We start from the raw sequence: 20436 nt of genomic DNA on the forward strand, positions 1-20436 counted from the left end.
CACTAACTCATTCCTATTCACTTGTCAGCTATTTTACAGATATCACTTCAAGTTATACAAGCCTTCCCTTTTGTAATAGTTACTTTCATGTGTAAGGTGGCAGATACTGTGCAGTTAGTCAATATCTGGATACACTTTCTCACATAGATGGAGAAGAATTAGATTGCTTTATAGCCAATTGTTTTTATATTACAAAAATGCACATGCGTTTTGAAAGAAGGCATCTTTCTACATTTTTCCAGAATAACCAACTTGAAGAAAGCCAAAAGCCATCTAATGTAAGCAGTAAGAATGCTCCAAGTTAAATCATTCCATTACTTTGACACTGTGCTGCTGTAAATAGCTTCTACAAAATCTGGTTACAATAAAGTCCAAATCTCAAGCAGTCAGGTGAAAATTAAAATGCATCTCTAGAAAACAACAAAAAGTCTTTGAGTGGTGAAAACGCTTTTCAAGAAGAGAAAGCAATGAAGTTCAATGAAAAAATGAACCAAGAATAGGTATAAATAACTTCTTTAAGTGCTCTACTTTGGCATGTCAGAATAGTATGGCATTTCTTGGATACTCAAGTGAGTCGGACTTTCTCTGAGAGGCAACACTCTTCACCTTCCAAAAACAAAATCAGACTCATTGTGTTTTACTATCCCCTTTCAGAATCGGGTCTGAAAAGCAAATCCACACCTCTGATTGGGAATTTCAAGGTTTGTGTGGCTGGATGGGTTTGTTTAACCACAATCCCAAAGAGACAATGTATTTTTAATACAATAGAAAAACTTTAATCATTCCGTACAATCCACTGATCTATCTTCTGACTACTGAAACAAATTCACATTATGAGACAAGAGAGTTTTGGAAGAGGTAATATTTTCAGTATTTTTGCATTGGTGCACATTTACACTCCAGTATAATTTACCATATTTATGAAACCAGATCCACCCAAAACTAAGCACTACAAAAACAATCAGGAAAAAAGTCAAAATTGAAGCAGCAATGTGGTATTATTTTAAGCTTCATTAACCCTCTTCATATGACGACTCCTTGGATTTATTACTGTAATGCACAAAACACAGACCTTGTGCAGACCAGGAAAATGAACTGTTCCTAAAGGCAGCCATGAGATCATCACTGTCCTCTTGACACATATTGGGAATGGCTGGAGAGAAACTGAGGGCAACAGAACAGCAACTGGGAGAAGAAAAGCACTCGATACATTTTATTAGACTTCAGCAGGCCTGAAGGCTCTTAAGGTGTTTCAGCACACAAGTGGGCTCTTACCCTGGATCTACAGGTCTGTGTTTGAGCCAGACACAGCTGCTGGGTAGGCACAGCAGCAGCTCCCAGAGCAGCCCCAGAAGAAGGTGCTGACCACAGATGCTGAAAATTCAGCTACACCTGAAGAGAAGCAGTTCTATAGCAAGTTCTTGACATCCCTCTGCTTTCAGTTTCTGCTCTTCCCCTTCAAAACATCAAGATAATTCCTTCTTCAGAAGCACTCAGCTTGTGAAAGGCTGAAAGTGCTTTGATGGGCATGAGTTTCAACTTCTTTTTGCCTCCTCTGCAGGAGTAAGGAGGAATCTCTCTAATAAAGGGCGACTGACTGTATGAGAATCTACTTCTGTCTGCCTCCAGATTTCCTTTCCACCTTGCTCAGGTGCTGTACTCCTCAGCACTGGGCCTTAATACTCTTCCCCTTTTCTTCCTGTAGACTTGTCTTTCAGGCTACAGCAACTGCCTACCCTGCCAGCAGCAGCAACTGAGTGAAGAATGAATGAAGAAAAGGTGCAGTGCAGATCTGAAATTCAGTAAGATTAGAAACAAGTGGGACATTGTGCACCTTGGGTGTTTAGATGCCTGCTGTTTCAGCTGATGCACCACTTCTTTCACAGGCAGCAAGAGGGACCACACTTCCCTTCAGCTCAGACAACACTTTCTACATGGATAATGTACCATTCTAACTTGAATTCTTTGTTTTCAGAAAACAAACTACTGGAAAGCATTTTTTTGTTGCTCTTTTTCTTTTTTTTTTTACATGTCATTCAATCTCTCATGAAATCAAGACTGTTATCTGGATGACACAGAAATTTACACTGCTGAGTTATTACAACAATGACTTTACACCATCTAAAAAAAAATAGCTGTACAACAACTTTCCAGACATCAAGCTTCTTATATCAGAGATGACAGACATTGAGTGTGCAAATACCAAACCTCATTCACTTGTCAAGGGAAGAAAGTTTCAAGTTAATCAGCTGCAGATTACATTCTCCTGGTTTTCTTAATTCGTTCTTCTCATCATGACAATATTTATTAACATTGTTTTTATTCTCAACAAAATTCTAAAACTACCAGACAACCAAAACAAACAGGAAAAGGGAGGGGTGAAGAATACAGTAGTTATTAACATACACTTATGTGCACTATAGAAAATAACATCTCTAGCTTCTATTTTTACCTTAACAGGAAAGTGGGAGACAAAAAAGTTTACTAGAGTACATCCTAAAACCTAAGCAAATCATACCCAACCATCCACCGTAAATTTTTATAATTTTAAAGAGAATTCATGTGAATTTTTGTAATCAATGAATACAGCAGAAAATATCTCTAGGGTTTTGTTTTTACAGTAGATAACCCAGTAGTGCTATAAAACTCATTGTATAGAGTTTACCATAACAATTAACAAGTCTTAACCAGCAGTTCAACTCTGCCCAGCTACTGAATGCACCCATCTACTTCAAGATAGAGATTCTTAGAAGAAAAATAGTCAAAATTAAATATGAAAACTAAGCATTTCTTACAGGACTTGTGTTTTATTTTGAGTACATGTAGAATACCTATTATGGAGAAATACCAAACTATGGAGAATCAGTATTTTTAAGTAGAGGGTGCAGAGAGAAGATTTAGTCCATTATAAACTCATCAAATAAATGCACTAGGGTTTGCACGGGGATCCTTTTGGTTCCTGTATCTGTAAGTCAGCCAGACTCCCAGAATCTGAAAAAAACCCCAAAGATATTATTAAGCAGAGGGTCTTCATCCCATCTTCTAGTTTTACAAAATTTGTTTTAAACATGAAATCATGACAAAGAATTTTCAGTTGAGGATACAAGTTTAGGATATTTTAATGTTGTTAAAATTGTACAACCACACTCCATCTTAATTAGAAAAAAGAATGCACCCTGAGAAAAATCATATCCTAGCAACAGAGAGAATAAAACAAAAACCACAAAACTATGAACAACAAAAGCCAAATTCACAGCGCAATAAAAAATTTCCCATTGTTATAATGAAAGTAAAATTATTTTTCTCCCCTTCCCAAATGATAAATACTCATAAAGCTGCTTTTAATATAATGATAAAAAAATCCTCCAAATTGTTTTGTTTTACCATTACCACTTAACTATATAGCTATTTTTGTGCATTTTCAAATCTTGTCATTCCCCCCAACTAACTTCTACCCTCCCAGCACCTTCATATTTTTAGCTGAGATGGCTGAGATCAGTGTGATTCTGCTTAACTTGCTGTATTCTCTCTTCTTGCTGTCATATGTACACACCTTCTCAAAACTGCACTTAAGCAGCACAAAGAGCACTTTCACGTGCTCTACTCTGGGATTAGAAAAGACCTACTCTAAAAATTTTTATACTCCCAATCAATAAAGCAAGTTATGCATCATCATGGTACTGAAGAGCCAAAATACCTTCTTAATTTTAACCTACTGTTTAAAATACAGTTCACTCCTCGTGCAACTCTATATTTGCACTACAGGTGGCACCAAAAAAAATCCTCAAAGACCTTATGTGTGCTAGAGTGGGTAATAGATGGGAAGACAAGGGAACAAGGCAAAGCAACGGCACTCTTTTAATACTGTTGGAGAATGGTACTCTTGAACAGATAAGTTTCTGAAAAGCTTAAACTTTACAGCACCACATTTTAATGCTGAGGTTTGTTGTCTAAATAGCAAAGCTGCAAGAAAAGCCTTCCTTATGACAGACATAGATCTGTCAGCAAGGTCATAGCTTTGAAAAATTTGGCCTCATTAATTATGTGATTCCTGAGACTGGATTGAGGTTTCCTGTAATAAACGCCCTAAAATTGTGTTTCACAAAGCAAAGCTTCAAAAGTGGGGAGAAAAGCACTTGATTTTCCAACCACCCACTCACCTCTGTGAAACTGAAGAAGAGTCCTATCCCTCCGACAAATCTCAGCACCATTCCAGAATATTCTTCCATTATTGGTGCACATGGTCTACAGTGCAGAGTTCGAAGACAATCCTGCAGCAGATACAGAGAATTGCTTTCCATTTGCTGATGACACTTTGTTGTTTGAAAGCATCTAGTTTTGCCTAGAAGAGACTGCTAGCCATGGACAAAACCACAGCAGTTTTAAAAGACTCCAAGAGCTCAAGTGTATATATAAATGACAGTGGAGTATAAACTTTGCAGGGTGCCCTGTAATTGTCTTTCCAGTAAGTTAAGAGCTTAGTATCACTGTAACAACTACATTGCACATCTGTTAAAATGCTGCTTGCTGCAACTATGGAAACATTTTTGAACAAACATGGTGTGAAAAAGTTATGATTTATCACATTTGAAGGACTTACAGCGGCGCAGGTTTCATTCGGATAAAAAACTCTGAATCCACAACAATTCAGATTTCTCTCAATATCTGTTCTTGCACTGTTGGTGTTACTCCATCCCACCTCTAGAAGTTCACTCTAGAAGCCATAAGCAAATACATATTACATTAATTGAACTGTTTTACACTGCAAGCCAATACACAAAATCTAGTTGATAATGCCCTAACTAAAGCCTTCAAATCTTAATGTTTAACAGGAGAATATAAATATATTAAAGAATGACTAGAGAGTCCAAAGAGGTTGTGTAGCTAACAAAAGAACAGCACCTAACAGCAGCACATTCATGGGTATAATTCCTTTCCTTCCTTTGTTTTTGCTCAACCCAACAAGATCACTAGTAAAGGGACATGTGACTGATCAAGCTGGGACTGCCCAGGCTACACACAAAAAGCACCCTCCCATGCAAAACCCGATTGTTAGTCACTGTGCCCTTACCCATTTCTTATGCAGTAAGAACTGGTCTCCATACCACATGGAAGACTATTTTACTTTCATATGTAACTAACTGCCTAATGTAGTTATGACCTCTCCAGTTTCAAAAGAACAATTCCATTACTTTATCAAAGTTACACCACGATTACTGTATATTTCATTGGCTTATCTGAAATTGCTGAACATGAGATATAGTCAAAATATCGTGCTGCTACACCTGTGATCATAAACCTAGAAAGGAAGCTTAAAAACAAATTAAATTTTTTTAGAAAGTCATTTTAGGACCCAAATGTATTCCTTTCTAGCTACCAGAGCCAAGCATTGACCAAGGTCTACTCTTTAATAAACAGGACAATGCTGATTTTCTTAAAATATGCTCTCCCCATTTTATGGAGGACTATATACAAATACATGTGCCTGTGTACCTATATTTATAGTGTTATGCTATAGATTAACTGAGAAGGCAGGAAACTCTTCTTACCTGCTGTTCCTCATTTAGTGCCAAACAGGCACAGGAGACAGAAAACTGGACAATAAAGACTAGCAGAAGAATAATCATGTACTGGAAACAATCAGTAGTTAAGGATATGCTCTCAAATTCATTTTGCTTTTATAACATATGCACCTAATGGTATTATTTATTTCACCAGGTAACAGTAAGTTAGTAAAACAAAAGAACTATGGAAGCAAATTCTGACTGGATGTGGAAAAGATGACCTAAATAATGTTCCCAAAACCCAATCACCATATATTATCTCTTTTTGACTACTACTATACATAGGTGGTATTTCCTTGTTAGGTATTTCTTGCCTAGCAAGAAAACATGAGCAGAGAGGTCAATAAAAAGAGCTTTGAGAGCAAGATCTCCAGCCATTTTCTCCAGCTTTAGGGACTCAAGTAATTTCAATATACTTTGCTTAAATAAAGTAGTAGAGAAAATATTTTTCTGGGTATTGCATATTCAGATTACTTTTTTCAGTGACAAAGTCCTGCAATTAATTTAAACAAAAAATAACTTTAGTGTAGATTAAAAAATAAAAAAGGTAAGAGTTGCTCTTGGAACACAGCCTCACACACTTTTGGACTACTGCATCTGAAGATGGTATAAAACAAAAAGAATAAATTTTGATACTAAAGGTCATGTTTTGAAAGTTGGGGAGTACTTTCAAAATTTGGCTGCTGTGTTCAGAGGCAGATACTTCACACAATTTAGCTGTTTGTAAAGTGGAGGTCAGTTCTTATTCACAGACCACAAAAGTTAAACATTAATAGTTCACCTACTTTAGCCCCGTGTACGGCTGAGCACACAGTAAGAGGCACCTGTGACACACTGAGCTACCATAAAAAGCTTTCAAAGAATTAAAATAGTCTTATTTTTAAAAAGAGATGTGAATACTTGTATCTTCAGAGCACAAACAATGGAGGGAGAAAAGGAAACTGAAATAAAGTTAAATGGGAAGGAAGTCTAATTTAGACTGCACTTGAGCAAAGTAAGATTGTGAGTTTCTGTTGTTTCTGAAGCACCTCCCCCAGCAGTCTCAGCTGACATAGGAGGTTGTTTACACAGCTCGGACCACACTGCAATCAATGCAGTGCATCACAAGGATACAAAGAACAGCAATACTTGATGATGTTTCACTGCACCGATCAATCCAACTAAGGCAATAAAGAAGAGGAAGACTCCTACTGCGATTACCACTCCAACAACTCTGAAGCTAGAGATGAGGCCAAAGCCAATTCCCCATGCTGCAATTCCAATCAGCAGCAGGCTCACCAGCTGGAGGGAAGAGAAAACACAAAGTCAGACTGCATATTAAAACATGCTCCCACGCACAGGTAATTTTTTTACATTAAAGTTGTTTAAAAAGGTACAATTTTTCTTTCTGGTGTAAAGAGAAGAAACACAACCCTAAACAAACCAATCCACCACATCATTGTATAAGTAATTTCAGTTCCAGATGTTTTAAGGCATACATATTCTTCCTCACTGTCAATGTGGAACTGTTACAACTCAAACTACCTGTAAGTCAAGCCATGTTGTACTATCAGTGACTGACTTAGAGACACTAAACTGTAGATCATAACATAACTGACAAATAAGCTAAAAATTATCAGCTTTAATTCAGAGTGGAGTAAGAACCAAATTTCAGATCTTTTATTAAACTGTGGCAGTATATTTAAAGAAAATAGAATATACAGCCGCACAGCTCTGAATATGTAAAAAAGGGCACTTTGCCAAAACTTACTGTAATCAGCTGTATTAATTAATTAAAGAAGTTTCTACATACTTGATAATGTAACACAACAGTTAACATGGTCACAAAAAAATACAATTCAGATCTGAATTTCAAGGACTTTATACAGTAAAACAATAAAGGCATCCTGTCTCCTCTGCATATTTTTTCAAGAAAATAGCTCTACTATTAAGTGAATCCTATTTCGATACCCAAAACACTTATGCTGTTTCCTTCCTTTGAAACATGGTATTCAGGGAAGGCAGGCAGGAATCTATCCCAGTTACTTCACAGAGATTTGTTTCTATGGGCAGGAAGCTCCAGCCTTTCCTGTTTCCACACCAGAAAAACACAACCCCAAGAAAAAAGGAATTCCAACATGAAAAGCTGCAGAGAAATCTGCAATGAAGTCCAGCAGGAGGGAAGTAGCAGACACAGCCAATCCAGATGTCCAAGGGACAAGATGCCCAAGACTCTGGTTTGAAACAAACCCATGTGTAACATTGCTCATTATATTTGTTAAATATTTGACACCAGTTCAACATGCAAGTTTTAAATTTCCAAAACTCTGATCAGACAAAGAAATACTTGGCTTTAGAGCTATTTTTAAAAAAAAATCCAAACCAACAATATAAAACACTAGGCACTTAGTCTAGTTCAACTACTTGGCTTTGTTTAACAACAGGTTTAGAGCAAGCACTTATACTTGCTCACCACTTCCATTCAAACAAGGCACATTCTCATGAAGCACATTTTACTGCTTACCCAGAGGCAGGAAGAATTTTTATAAAAAAGGAAATTTCCAACTTAATACTTTAGTATACTTACCCTACCTCTGGGAATTCTTGTTGGTATTAATGCCAAATACATCTGTATATTTTTTCCATTTAAGAACATTTTAGAGGACTACCTATGTAATGCAGCTTTTAAAACACGGAAATCTAAGATAACATCAAGAAAGCTTGTAAAACAACTAGAGATGCTCATCAAGATCTAAACACAGCAGGTGGATTTTTTTTTCTTTTTTGTGTTCCCACAGGAATACATGTCGAAACACTTTTTACCAAAAGCCCAGTAATCCACACAAGAAGTTCAAGAGCCTGCAAGAACAAAAGCAGGATATTTGTCATACCTACACTTCTCTCTTAATGCAAAGATACAAAAAAAAAAAAAAAAAAATTCAAAGGAATTGTTCAGTACCAGCAGAGTTTAGGATGATTTCACATTTGTCTTTGTTTCTCTTAAACAAAAAGCCTAAATTACCTAAATTTGGTTTTAAATTGTTTATTTAAAACCAAAACAACAGGCCAAGGTGTCATGAATCAAAATTACAGAGAGGACTGAAGAAAAAATATAAAATAAAACAAAACACCTTGGCTCTTACACAAATTTTCTGCATCCATGCTGCACAAGGCTATAAACTTCCCAATACCAGAACATTAAAAATCAGCCTGGCTAATCAGACAGTTCATTCATTGCAAGACCTACCTTTTCTGATCTACGCCCACTCACTTTATTTCACTATCTCATTTCACTGAAAACATTTATTTTTCCCTGTAAGTACCAGAAGCAAGTAACTAAAGAAACCCCATAGCCCAAATTCCAATCAAAAAGTGCTGTCTGACATCCCATGCTCTGCATCAGTTTCTAAATACTGAACTCACACTTCCACTACATAGGTCTTTTAAAAAAAATCTCAATTTATTTCACAAAGAAGAGCAGATGAAACTTTGTTCCTAATAGTTTTCACCAATACTTTTCTGTCTGAGGCCTTATCTTTCACCAATCTGCCTCCAGGATACAAAGATATGTGTTTGTTCAGTTCTTTGCTCATTTAATAAGAGGTCCAAAAGCATGAGATTAAATTAGTTTGTTCTTAAAATACTGAAATCCAAACAAGTGACAAAATCTGTGCCTCTACAACCTCCTGGATAAACACAGTCTGTGAGGTGCAGGGTACCAGTTGCTTCTTGATGCCATTACTGATCTCATCTTAATTTTCTGCACGTATCATCAGATTAATGTATCTGCGTGACACCAGAACTGTCCTGACACCCTGGCACAAAAAGCTTTTTTGGTAGAAACAGCCACATTTTGAATCTAGAAAAGATCCAGTTTTTCCCAGTTAAGTGGGGTAAAAAAGCCTCTCTGGATTTTAAACCATTTTGAACCATTCAAGTTTTAGAGCGATCAATCAAGTGTTTCAAGTGTTACCTCCATAATACCAAGGCTCTATTTTCTTTCACTTGACAAAATTAGGAATTGTCCAATTCCTTAAAACATCTGGAAATTCAGTGTGATCACAGATCCATGCTACTGGGCTCTGGCTGACAAACCGTATGAAAATGCTATATCCAGTCAGACAGATCCATGATGTGATAGAAATCATTACTGGCCACTCCCCTCTTGCCACTTTAAATTGTGGAAAATTGACAGTTTCAAAACTGAAATGGAGACTACAAATTTACTAATCACTCCAGAAACTGATTTAATATTAACCTTCTGTCTCCTCCACATGTTTACTGAAAGATGAAATTATGGCTATTCCTTCATATTCAGGTTTGGCATAGACTATCTGAATGAGAGGAATAACTTTCTCTATATAGTTTTTTAGTGCCATAATGCAAAAAACTCAAGTAAAAGCACACTACTACAAAAAGGAAAAATAACTTAAGCTGTTTTGAGAAGAGTTTTTTCAAGTCTGTAAAACAATGCAAGGCTCATAGTGCTACGTACTGTTTAGCCACTAGAAATGGCCACTCAACAGTGCTTATTCCAGTGTTTTGAGATTAAAGGATTTAAATGCAATATGTCTAAAATTGAAGCTGCTATGGCTTTAGAGTACAATGTACTCAAAACAAAATTAGTGACCCTAACCACTTAAAATGAGTAACATGTACATTCTAAACATACAAGCTTCAACTACATACAAAAAGACCAAGTATTTCTGTTTTATGAAGGAAAAACTCTCCATGGAGATTCTGAATGTCACATTTTATTTAAGTGAGACCACATTTCACGGCAGCAGAAGCCTTCCAAAGTAAATAGTGTCATCCTTGGAAGACTGAAGTATCTGTGAAACTTCATTTTACCTGTATGAATTTACTGACACAAAGCTAGCTTTGGTTAGTAAAAAAATTAAAAGCACTTAAAATATTTGCTTGATGACTTTACCACAAATATCTGAAATCACAGTCCAGTTTTTAGTGATTAGGCCTAATCCAGTTTCCCACAGAAAGGCTGGACAAATGGCCTGTTAGACTGAACTGCCACAGGCGAGATTGCTGAACTTGAAGAGCAGCAATTGATGGCTCAGCATCCTGCCGGCAGCCGGTAAGCACCACCACAAAGGCTGGAGCCAATATCACACAGTATCTTCATCAACAACCTGAATATAACACAAAATGAATTCTCAGAAAACATGTGGATGATACTAAACAAGGAGGAGTGGCTGACTCTCCAAAAAGAGATTTAACTCAGATATACCTTGATAAACTTGAGGAATAAGCCTCAATTAGGAACCTTGCAAAGTGAAAAATTGTGCTCCTGGGTGCTTCAGTGGAGCCTGGGATCTGACCAGTTGAACAACAGCCTTAACGAGACAGATATGGAAACCAAATTGTTTGTCAGGCTGAATACAAGCCAGGAGTCAGTTCTCACGGCAAACAGGGAAACCAAGAGGAATGCAATCAAAGGAAACACCATGCTGGGGAGACTGAAGCACAAATACTGTGTTCTATTTCAAGTCCCCCAGGCAGAAAAGGAATGTGAGAACCTGGCAGGAGTGAGTAAAATGGCATGGAGCCTTGATAATGAGAGGTTTGAGAAGAGGTGATGGAGCTGGGTTTGTTTAGACTGCCTAGGGGTAATCACATACTAACTAAAGCTGAAGGCACATCACACAAACATGGAAGCAAACTCTTCTGGGCATCATAAGTAACAGCTCGGGAGCTTCAGACTGGACATTAAAAAACACACCTCCAAGGCGGTTTGGTGATGATTTTTGTTCTCGGGGTGTCCAAGTCTCCGCAGGCTAAGCCAGAGTCAGCAAGCTACTGTTACTCATAATCCTGATCAGGGGACTGGACTGATGAGCCCCAAAAATGCCTTCCAACCAACACTGCCACACACCACAGCCAGCATGCCACTTTCTCCACAGCAAAATCAAAGTTTTAACATGTAGATGTAGATAAGAGGTGGATTTAGCACCTACCAAGGACTATCTTCTCCACTAGTTCAAATCCTAGCTACCTTACTTAAAGGCACACACACAAATATAGGCTTAGCATAATTCAATATATAAACTAGCAATTTTGAAATTAAGTAAATGCTATAGCAGAACAAACCTTACTTAGTACAAATTCTAGGTGAAGATCAGTAGTTTTCCCTATGAGATAAGAATATTTCTACTTTGGAGTAAAACAAATGGAAAAAAAAATCAAGCATATTGTTAGTAGACAAAACATTACTCCAATGTCAGTATCTGTATAGGGAAAATTTTAGGGAAGATTTAAGTTCAAGATCGGTGGAAGAGATCAGACTCCAGCTTAGGCAACTTCCCTTTTTTTAATACACATACATACACACATCTGAACTTCAGATCCATTCCAAATATAAGTTTCCTTAACAAATCTCCAAATTTGCTCTGTTCTTTAAATACAAGTTCTCCTGTGCACATAGCTGCTCATTTCCCTCCTTCCTGTACTGGAAACAACATATTTCTTTCCACAAGTGCCCCTTCTGTACTTATGTGCAAGTTTATAGTCCGCATTACAAAAAAGAAATATACTGACAAACTATTTCTCTGTACAATGCCATGAGAAAAAAATCAGATGCTAAAACCACTTCCTCCTTCCTATAACAGCAAGCCACCAGCAAATCTGCTGTCTTGACTAACTGGCAACTTTTTGGTATTTCAACTAGCTTGTACTGCTGGCTAGAAAGGAAGTCATACGCAGAAGCTGCTATTCCCCCTGCTTCCTTACCACCTCAATACTAACAGGAGATGGTAAAAACTACATGTCAGAATTTAAATTTTAAAAACCACTGACTCATTATTCCTAGGTAAAAAGATTATATAGCATTTATTCTCGTATCAGCAAGGGAAATATTTACAGAATAGCTGTCAAAGTGAATATGGAACAGGAACTAAAACCAGAGAGATTACACAAATGATGAAATACATCCTCCCTAACCTCTCTCCCCGCATATACTTTAAGGGTGCTTTAAAATTTAAATGTCAGATGGCTTATATACTTAATCTGGAGGTTTCCACCACTCTCCCCTTCCACTTGGGCAACCATTTCTGCACAGCCACAGAGATTCTAGAAGACAATTCTGACTCCTGGCACTTAATTTAAAAATACCACATTAAAACAACAGGTGGTACATAGCGGTGTAACCACAACCTTTAGCAAGTTAAAATGAAGCTAAATTGGTTTCTGTCACAGCTGTAAGCAACTCAACCTGTAAGTAACTTTATTTCCTTACAGTACTACTTCAGCTTTACTGAGAGCAAAGGAAAGCTCTGGGTACCTCCACAGGATTTCTAACAGAAAGCAAAATCTTCCACCTTTATGAGACTCACTTAAATGAAAAGCGATCAGCAGTCTGATTACTGAACAGCCTTGAGACAGGTAGTGTGGCACAAGCAATCTATGTGAAAGGCAGCATTCCTGGCTCCTATCACAAAAGCCAGTTCTTTCAGCTTCAGGCCTGGTAAAGAGTTATTCACTTTATTGGTCATGTAACAAACTATTTACACACTGAAATGTCGGTTAGATTTAACCCCTGCTTAATACTCTCTGGTCTTCGGAAATGGAAGATTTCTGCTGTGAAGCAGGAACAATTATGTTGTAAAATGCTCACTTTTACTTGCATGTTTGTTCATTGTTTGCTAAGAGGTTAAAAAATGTTTTCACAAAGTCTGGTGAGCCCACAGATCCTTCTTCCACACATCATATATCCTTCAACACAAAAACAGAAGTACAAAACCCCACAACTAATGATGTAAGCTACAGGCTTCTGCAGGACATTCAAAGGGGTTCTCAATAATTGTGCTGGTTTTAAAGTGCCCACCTGCACCACCAGAATGGCAGAAAAGACCAGCAGTATCAAAACACACCGTGTTCCATATACCCTCCTCCTCTGTGCCCTGTCATTCTCCTCTTTCCCTAAGAATAGGCTGCCCTCTCAGCTTCACATGCCACTGCACACTCTGCACAAGACAATGAAAAACCAAAACCCTCTCCTGGCTGCTCTATGGACCCAGCCCACAACTCCATTCTGACCCACCACCGCAAACCACTGTCACTTTAGCTATAAACTGATACACAGTATAGCTGAGGGTCTTTTCAAGCCCTGGAAACATATCTTTAAATATCTATCTGTACTTCTGCTGCATTCTTGTGTGTTCTGAAGCGTGAGTATAGAAACCTTCCCAAAATGCCAATGAAAACAAAAAGGCCATAAGACTGACAAGACCAACATTAGCTTCCCTGACCAATACCTGGGAGCTTCTGTATCAGTTTTATTTACATGTCAAGACTACACAGCCCAGCTTATACTGCCATCTTCAAAATGTTCTTGAGAACAACAGAAATGGCTCCAAGGCAAACTGTCCCATTTACTGAGCATCCAGGCGTGACAATGAGGGAGACCAGCACAGAGCAGGCTGGTGCTGGGGCAAACTCTTGATGCTGCACACCTAAATGCTGACCAGAGCCTGTCAGACAGGGCAAGCAGTGAGTTTTTTATCTTATTTATCTTACAGCTGAAAACAAACTTAGGACAGACCAAAATGGACCTGTGCTCAGAGACTGCAGGTTCACTCATCAATGTGAAAGAATTTGCCACTTGAGGCAAGAACTGTGCTTCTCTAACTTTTGTCTGCTTGTACCTGGCTCTGTGTAGCCACTACGCCAGTCAGAAAATATCAGAGAACACGAAGACACATTCCCTTTCTCAAGGGAAATCCAATGTTCACCCTGCCTCTAACAATAAGTTTCCCCTATGCAGCCAAAAGATGAAACAGACAGATTTGCATGAAAGTTGATCCTGATTCCTCTGCATCAGGAACTCTGAAAGTAAGACAAATATTATTATAAAATACCTTAGTAACTAAAAGCCCTCTTAAAATCTTCAAGGCCAGGCTGGATGAGGCTTTGAGCAACCTGGTCTAGTGGTAGGTGTCCCTGTCCATGGCAAAGAGGTTGGACTATCATGATTTTGAAGGTCCCCTTCCAACCCAAATCATTCTATGATTCCAAGCACACACGGTCCAAATCTGAGAATTTCTATACTCATCTTGGCATGTTTCCATAATACAGAGAAACCAAGTTTGATAAAGAAGGCAGAAAGCCTAAGCACAACTCCAATAATTAAAGCACCCAGAGAACAAGAGACAGTGATAGGAAAAACAAAACACAAGCCCAAAAACTCTTTCAAACACAGTGCTTTGAAAATGGATGCAAAAACCACTTAATAGGCAATCAAAAAATGAGATTCAGAGAATGACATAATATAAAAAGTGAACTATTTTGGTACGGTACTTTCTAGTGTTACAAGTAAATGTGGATGCTTTTATCGAATAAGCTTTGTGCTACTAAAAAAATACACAATTCTAATGGAAAAGGTACTGTATATTTTAACTGAAATCAAATGGCTGCTCTAGGTGTAAGAAAACATAAAGGTTGCTCAACAAAATGTGAGATGTTTACATACTGCCAACAAACATTTCATGTTTCCTGCTGCAGCAATAATTAAGTAGCTGCTTGGGTGACAAAACCAGCACACATCACCCAAATGAACTGTAAGTACTTTTTTATTTGAATATTTAATCTCGTGGCTCACCTACCACTTCAACCTTTCACCGCTAGTTAGGAACTTTCCTTTCCTCTCCGAAAATCAGGTATGAACAAAGACATTGACTGTTTGCACTTCAATACAAACACTGAAGACATCCTTGGAAGCTTAAGTTTTAAGCTACAAACACATCCCTGAATTTGGATTAATTCTGTGGACAGGCACTTTAAACAGTTTGTATAGATTTGCCATTTGATGGGAAATGTAAATATGACTGACTAAATAAAAACTCAATACGCCAGATACCCAAAATTAGTATTTTAAAGGTTCTTGCTTTCAGTTCTTCCATATAAGGCTTTATTCTGACAATATACATCATCATGTACTCAGAGTCAATAAATACATCATCATGTACTCAGAGTCTCAATTATTTTTTTCTACTCTTCCTCTACCCATAAGGAACCATACTGAAGTCACCAAGACTCAGCATAGATGCCAAAATTACTCATACAAAATAGACTGAAAAACAGAATCAAGGCCTAAGGACACTAACTTAAGTCAGGAGAAGAACCTACAGTCATCAGCAAAGCAACATCCGAAAAGAAGATTAAGTGAGCAGTTCGGTTAGTGGGTTTCTGGTTTCTTGCCTTAAACCAGTAACTGATTTATTACTGCCAGGACATATATTTTTCTTGGTGTACTACTACAAAAAAACAAAAAAGGCAGTACTAAAAAGAATTAAAAATAAATTAAGCTCCAATATAATATTTTATCTCAGAGTGTTTTAATGAAAGGCAGAATGTAAATTGAAACCTCCAATATACAGTTTTCAAGGTTAATTCATGTCATAGAGACACATCCGTGCTGGCTACAAAAACATCCAAGAAGTGTCACCTATCCCTTTTTAACACCACTACTCCCTCTCACCATTTATTAGTGAATCAACATTATTTTAAAGAGACACTCATTAAGTATTGCTCTGATTTCCTGTTTTCTGTATTTTTTTTCAGCTGGAAGGAAATAAGTCCATCATTCACTGTGCTGCTTCAACCCTTTATTTCAGGTTTCTGAATAACCAAGAAACAGAGAAGAGCACACATTTTACTAGATCAACTCTACCAGGCCAACTAAGCACTTTAAGTGTTATTTGTCCAATTATGTATTTAAAAGCATTAAGTCTTGCAACTTGTCTATAATTAATAAACAATACTAGCAATAACAATTGGACATTCTTGTAACTATCATTTAAAGACGTCATTCCTTCCCTTCAGCAGAAACAGATGTTTTGTATAGGTCAAGTGACAGAAGACAGAGTGACACCCACAAAGTAAAGTCTACTCAAGCAGACATCAGAGCAGAGATTAAGGTCGTAAATACACTGTACAGGTACCACAGACAATACTACAGAAGTCCAAAAGTTAACCCACCCTTACTAAGGCCAGATATGCCCAAAAGACCTACCAGACTCATGACACCTGGTTAATATATGGCTATATGACTGTAGAATTAATGATGGAGTCATTAGGAAAAAAAACACCTGCTGTCCACATGACAGTATGTACATACAGTATGTATGGATGTAATATGACATTACATTCCTCTGAGAATGATCCAGATTTCTCTCACTCTTCTGTCACTCAAGGAATAATAGCAATAATAAAGAAGTCATGCATTAACTGAAAAGCAAAATTGGGATGGGATAATACACCCATAACCACTTTCTGGCGCAGGAAAATCTCATTGAAAGTTGACCACAATGATCTTCTGGGGACTCTTTCAACCTCAGCTATCTTATGACTCTAACTCAGCTGCATCACTCTACACCCATTAAACTTACCTTCAACTACAGATACCAAACACCTATGTGCTCCCCTCTGTTCTGGCTGGGTGGAGCCCAACAACACGAGGCATCACAGGGATTCAGGGCAACTTTCACTGTGGGTAGGCCGGGCTGCCTAAGCATGCTCCAGACTTTTTCAGGGACATATTTCACTCCTCAAGCTCCTCCAAGGATGGAGAACAAGTAATAGTGCAGCCTCTCTACATAAAGTTTTCTCTTCTTCTCTTTCCTGAGGAAGGGACCTTGTACACCCAAGAATATCAACCAATTCTGGCTTCAGCACAGGTGCGTCCACATCCCTTTGTGCTCCATCAGGTCCAGTTACTGCCAGCTACTGTTTGTTCTGATGGACAGTGTTAGACCCACTTGTTCTCCCATCTTGCTTTCAGCCAAGATCGGGCAGTGCTTTCGGAAAAGCACAGATACAACAGCCCAAAAGCACTGGCTGACCTCAGTTTCAGTCTGCTGAAAGTCACTCCCAAGCACAGTTGTTAAACTTGAAACATTAGAGGACATTCTACCTCTCCAGATGTGCCGTGAGAGGAAGCCACTACACTTACTCCCGTTTCTTGTTATTTCTGAGCCCTTTAAAAATAGATAGCGAGGAAAAAAATTCCTGTAGCTACACCACAATTGGAGACTTTTTCTTCTCTGTTGAAAACAAGCCCTCCAACATGATGGAACAGAATCAGGCACCTGCCTGGAACTCCCCAGCAAAGTCATTTATTTCAGTTTAACATCCTACTTTTTTCCCCCTCCTCACGTGCCTTCCCAGCACCCCAGGCAGCCCGGCTTGGTAACTCCCTGCTTTATCCCAGGAACACCGGGGGTGCTGGGGGCCTCGTCACCGACCGAGCTGCGCTTATTTGGGCGCTGATGCTTGGCTGAGGAATAACACAACAAACCCTTCCCTGCTTCACGCCTGAATTGGTGCAGCGCCCTTTGCAGACGGAGAAAAAGGGCACGGGCGGGCCGGGCCCCGGGGCCGCTCCTTGCAGGAGCCGAGCCAGCCGCCCCCGCCCCGGGCGGGCAGCGCTCCCGGGCCTCCCTGGATTTTGATCCCGAGCAGCCACGTCCGCGCGGTGACAAAGCCCGGCCTAAGCGCTGTCACCTCCTCACCCCTCCCACCCCATCCTCCCGAGACGGAAGCCGCGACCGCCCAGCGGCCGCAGCGCGGACCCCCCCCCCGAGCCCCGCGGCCACATCCCGCCGGGAGAAGCGCAGCGAGCCCCGCCACGCCACCTCCCCTCCCCATCCCAGCCCAGCCGAGCTGGCGGCGGGAGCAGCGGGACGAGGCAGAGCCCGCGGCGGTGGGCGGGCGGGCCGAGCGCGGCGGGCACGCACCGTGTAGAGCAGGTTGAGGGCGCACAGGCAGTTCTTGGAGCAGGCGAAGCCCCCGCACGCCATCGCTCCGCCGCCGCCGCCCCGCGCGGCAGCCGCTCCGCCAGGAGGCCGCGGCCCCGCCCCCGGCCACCAGCGGGTGCGGCCGCAGCAGGTGAGCGGCGCCCGCTGATTGGCCGCCGCGGGGCGCAAAGGTAAATGTATGCAAATGAGGACTGTGACGTCAGCGCCGTCAGCCGCTATCCGGCGACTCGCGCTGTGCGGGTGCGGCCCGTTCCGCTGTCCCCGTTCCCGTGATGACCGCGTCCCCGCTGCTGTGACGACACGAGCCCCGTCCCCGGTCCCCGTTGCCCGCTGCTGTGACTACACGAGCCCGGGCCTCGCCCCCGCGCGCCGCCGCGCCGTTCTGCTCCCCTCACGAGCGGCGGCGCCTTGCCGGTGACAGCGCACCCCTGTAGTCCGTGGCCTGTGTAATGCCAAGGAAAACATCCAGGGATTTGCTTGTACGGACGTGGAAGTGTTCGGAGTGCCGGTAGTTCTACCAGCGCTTCATAGAACCATCAGGGCTGGAAAGGACCATCAAGTCCAACCATCCACCCAGCACTGCTGCTGTCATCTTGTTTCTATTTTTAACATATTTTATTTATCTATTTATTTATTTTTACTAAGTCATCTTTCTACTGTGCCTCCTTACATATCTGTATATTTGCTTAGTTTGAGGGTTAAATACTTTCAATTACAATTATTCTGCTTTACAAACCCTTCCACCTGTACCGATAACTTCCTGCTATTCAGTAGCTAGTTTTTATTAAATGTTCGTACTTGGCTTGAGTGGTGTCCTGGTTCACTCCAACCATCCAAAATCCTGTCTTCACAGTTCCCGTGGGCTGCAGCCTGCTGAGTGATGCTTTATAACAAATACAATAGGTCTAACATCTGCCAGCTATTCCAGCATGGACATGTGTTGCAGGTTTAGTGTCCAAGATAGTTTCTTGTCTTTTTTGCTGGGTTTCACAAAGAGACAAGGACATGCTTGTTCCTCCCTCGGGATGTCTGTAAGGACACATGGCACAGTAGTTTTACTCTGTCAGGTTTTGGTGCCAGAGAACTTGTGATGGTCAGTTCCTAGTAAGAAAAGGAAGCTGCATCTACTTTCTGAAGAATTCATGACAATTCTTAGTAGGAACTTGTCATCAAAACAGTTCAGGGAGGAAATTCCAAAAGTGGGGGTTTTTTTCTATAATTTGGCTGGCCTTCATGTGTTAAGGAAGCCCCAGCAGGCGAATAATCCTTGCCAGCAGTGAGACATTGAACAGCAGCACACTTTGTCTTTCCTAGTCTGTCCCTCAGATCTTTTTAGTTTTAAACATCTTTTTTTTCCGTGCTCTTTGGTATTTTGCTAGACTTCTCCAATTAAATACAATACACTTTTTTTTTTTCTCATGCAGTGACAAAGAATTGTTTATTTTCTATTCATGTATATCTACCTTTCAGCTGCTAGATAGACATCACATGGACATCAAATTCTGCAATATTTAAATTAAATCTGAATGCTCAACAGGTGCTGAAGCTTTATGTTTCTTTGGTTCTAAACTTGACATGCCTGCTGCTGAAGCTTTGTGAAGTGACAGGAAGCGTTAAAAATCTGTGGAGATTGTTTTTCTCTGATAATTAAACTGCCTTAGTGTTGTGGCTAATTTGGCCTATTGGGAATGCAGATTACTGACTGGAGCTACTGCATTACCTGGCCATGCTTCTGATCACTTTGGCCCAACTCTGGCAGGGCACAAACACAGTATAAAAGTCACTTGTTGCAGTGTAATTTTACTAGCAGCTTTATTAACCAGTAAAGACTGGTTTCAGAAATTGTCCACTTGATAGAAAAGTGTATTTTGGATGTATGCCCTTTCATGAACACAGGGAGCCGTCAGCATATCAAATGTTTTTGTTGGATTTTGTTGCAAATGCCAACATCTAAAGTTACTGTGCCATTGTTGCTTTGGTTATAGTGCTGAATTATTCAATAAGATCATCCACTGCCCTTCATTTTAGAAGATCTCTTTCACTATTAATTATTAAAAGCTGTACCTCCACTTTCTTAATTAATGCTCGTGTTTCTTGTTAAAGGACCCATCTCCTACATCCTGTTG

The 20436-nt window shown here is 39.9% G+C and overlaps 1 protein-coding gene across 1 annotated transcript; it reads right to left on the reverse strand.

Moving 5' to 3' along the window:
* Window positions 1–753: 753 nt before the first annotated feature.
* On the reverse strand, window positions 754–18523 carry TSPAN13 (tetraspanin 13). Its single transcript, XM_041418241.1, has 6 exons — window positions 18290–18523; window positions 6678–6845; window positions 5550–5630; window positions 4601–4714; window positions 4161–4271; window positions 754–2991 (listed from the first exon to the last, which is right to left on the reverse strand). Exons 1-6 carry the CDS (start codon window positions 18350–18352, stop codon window positions 2917–2919), a joined length of 612 nt encoding a protein of 203 aa, XP_041274175.1. The 5' UTR covers window positions 18353–18523; the 3' UTR covers window positions 754–2916.
* Window positions 18524–20436: the final 1913 nt, after the last annotated feature.

Source organism: Onychostruthus taczanowskii, unplaced genomic scaffold, assembly GCF_017590055.1.
Source record: "Onychostruthus taczanowskii isolate IOZ18803 unplaced genomic scaffold, ASM1759005v1 scaffold59, whole genome shotgun sequence".
Lineage (NCBI taxonomy): Eukaryota > Metazoa > Chordata > Aves > Passeriformes > Passeridae > Onychostruthus > Onychostruthus taczanowskii.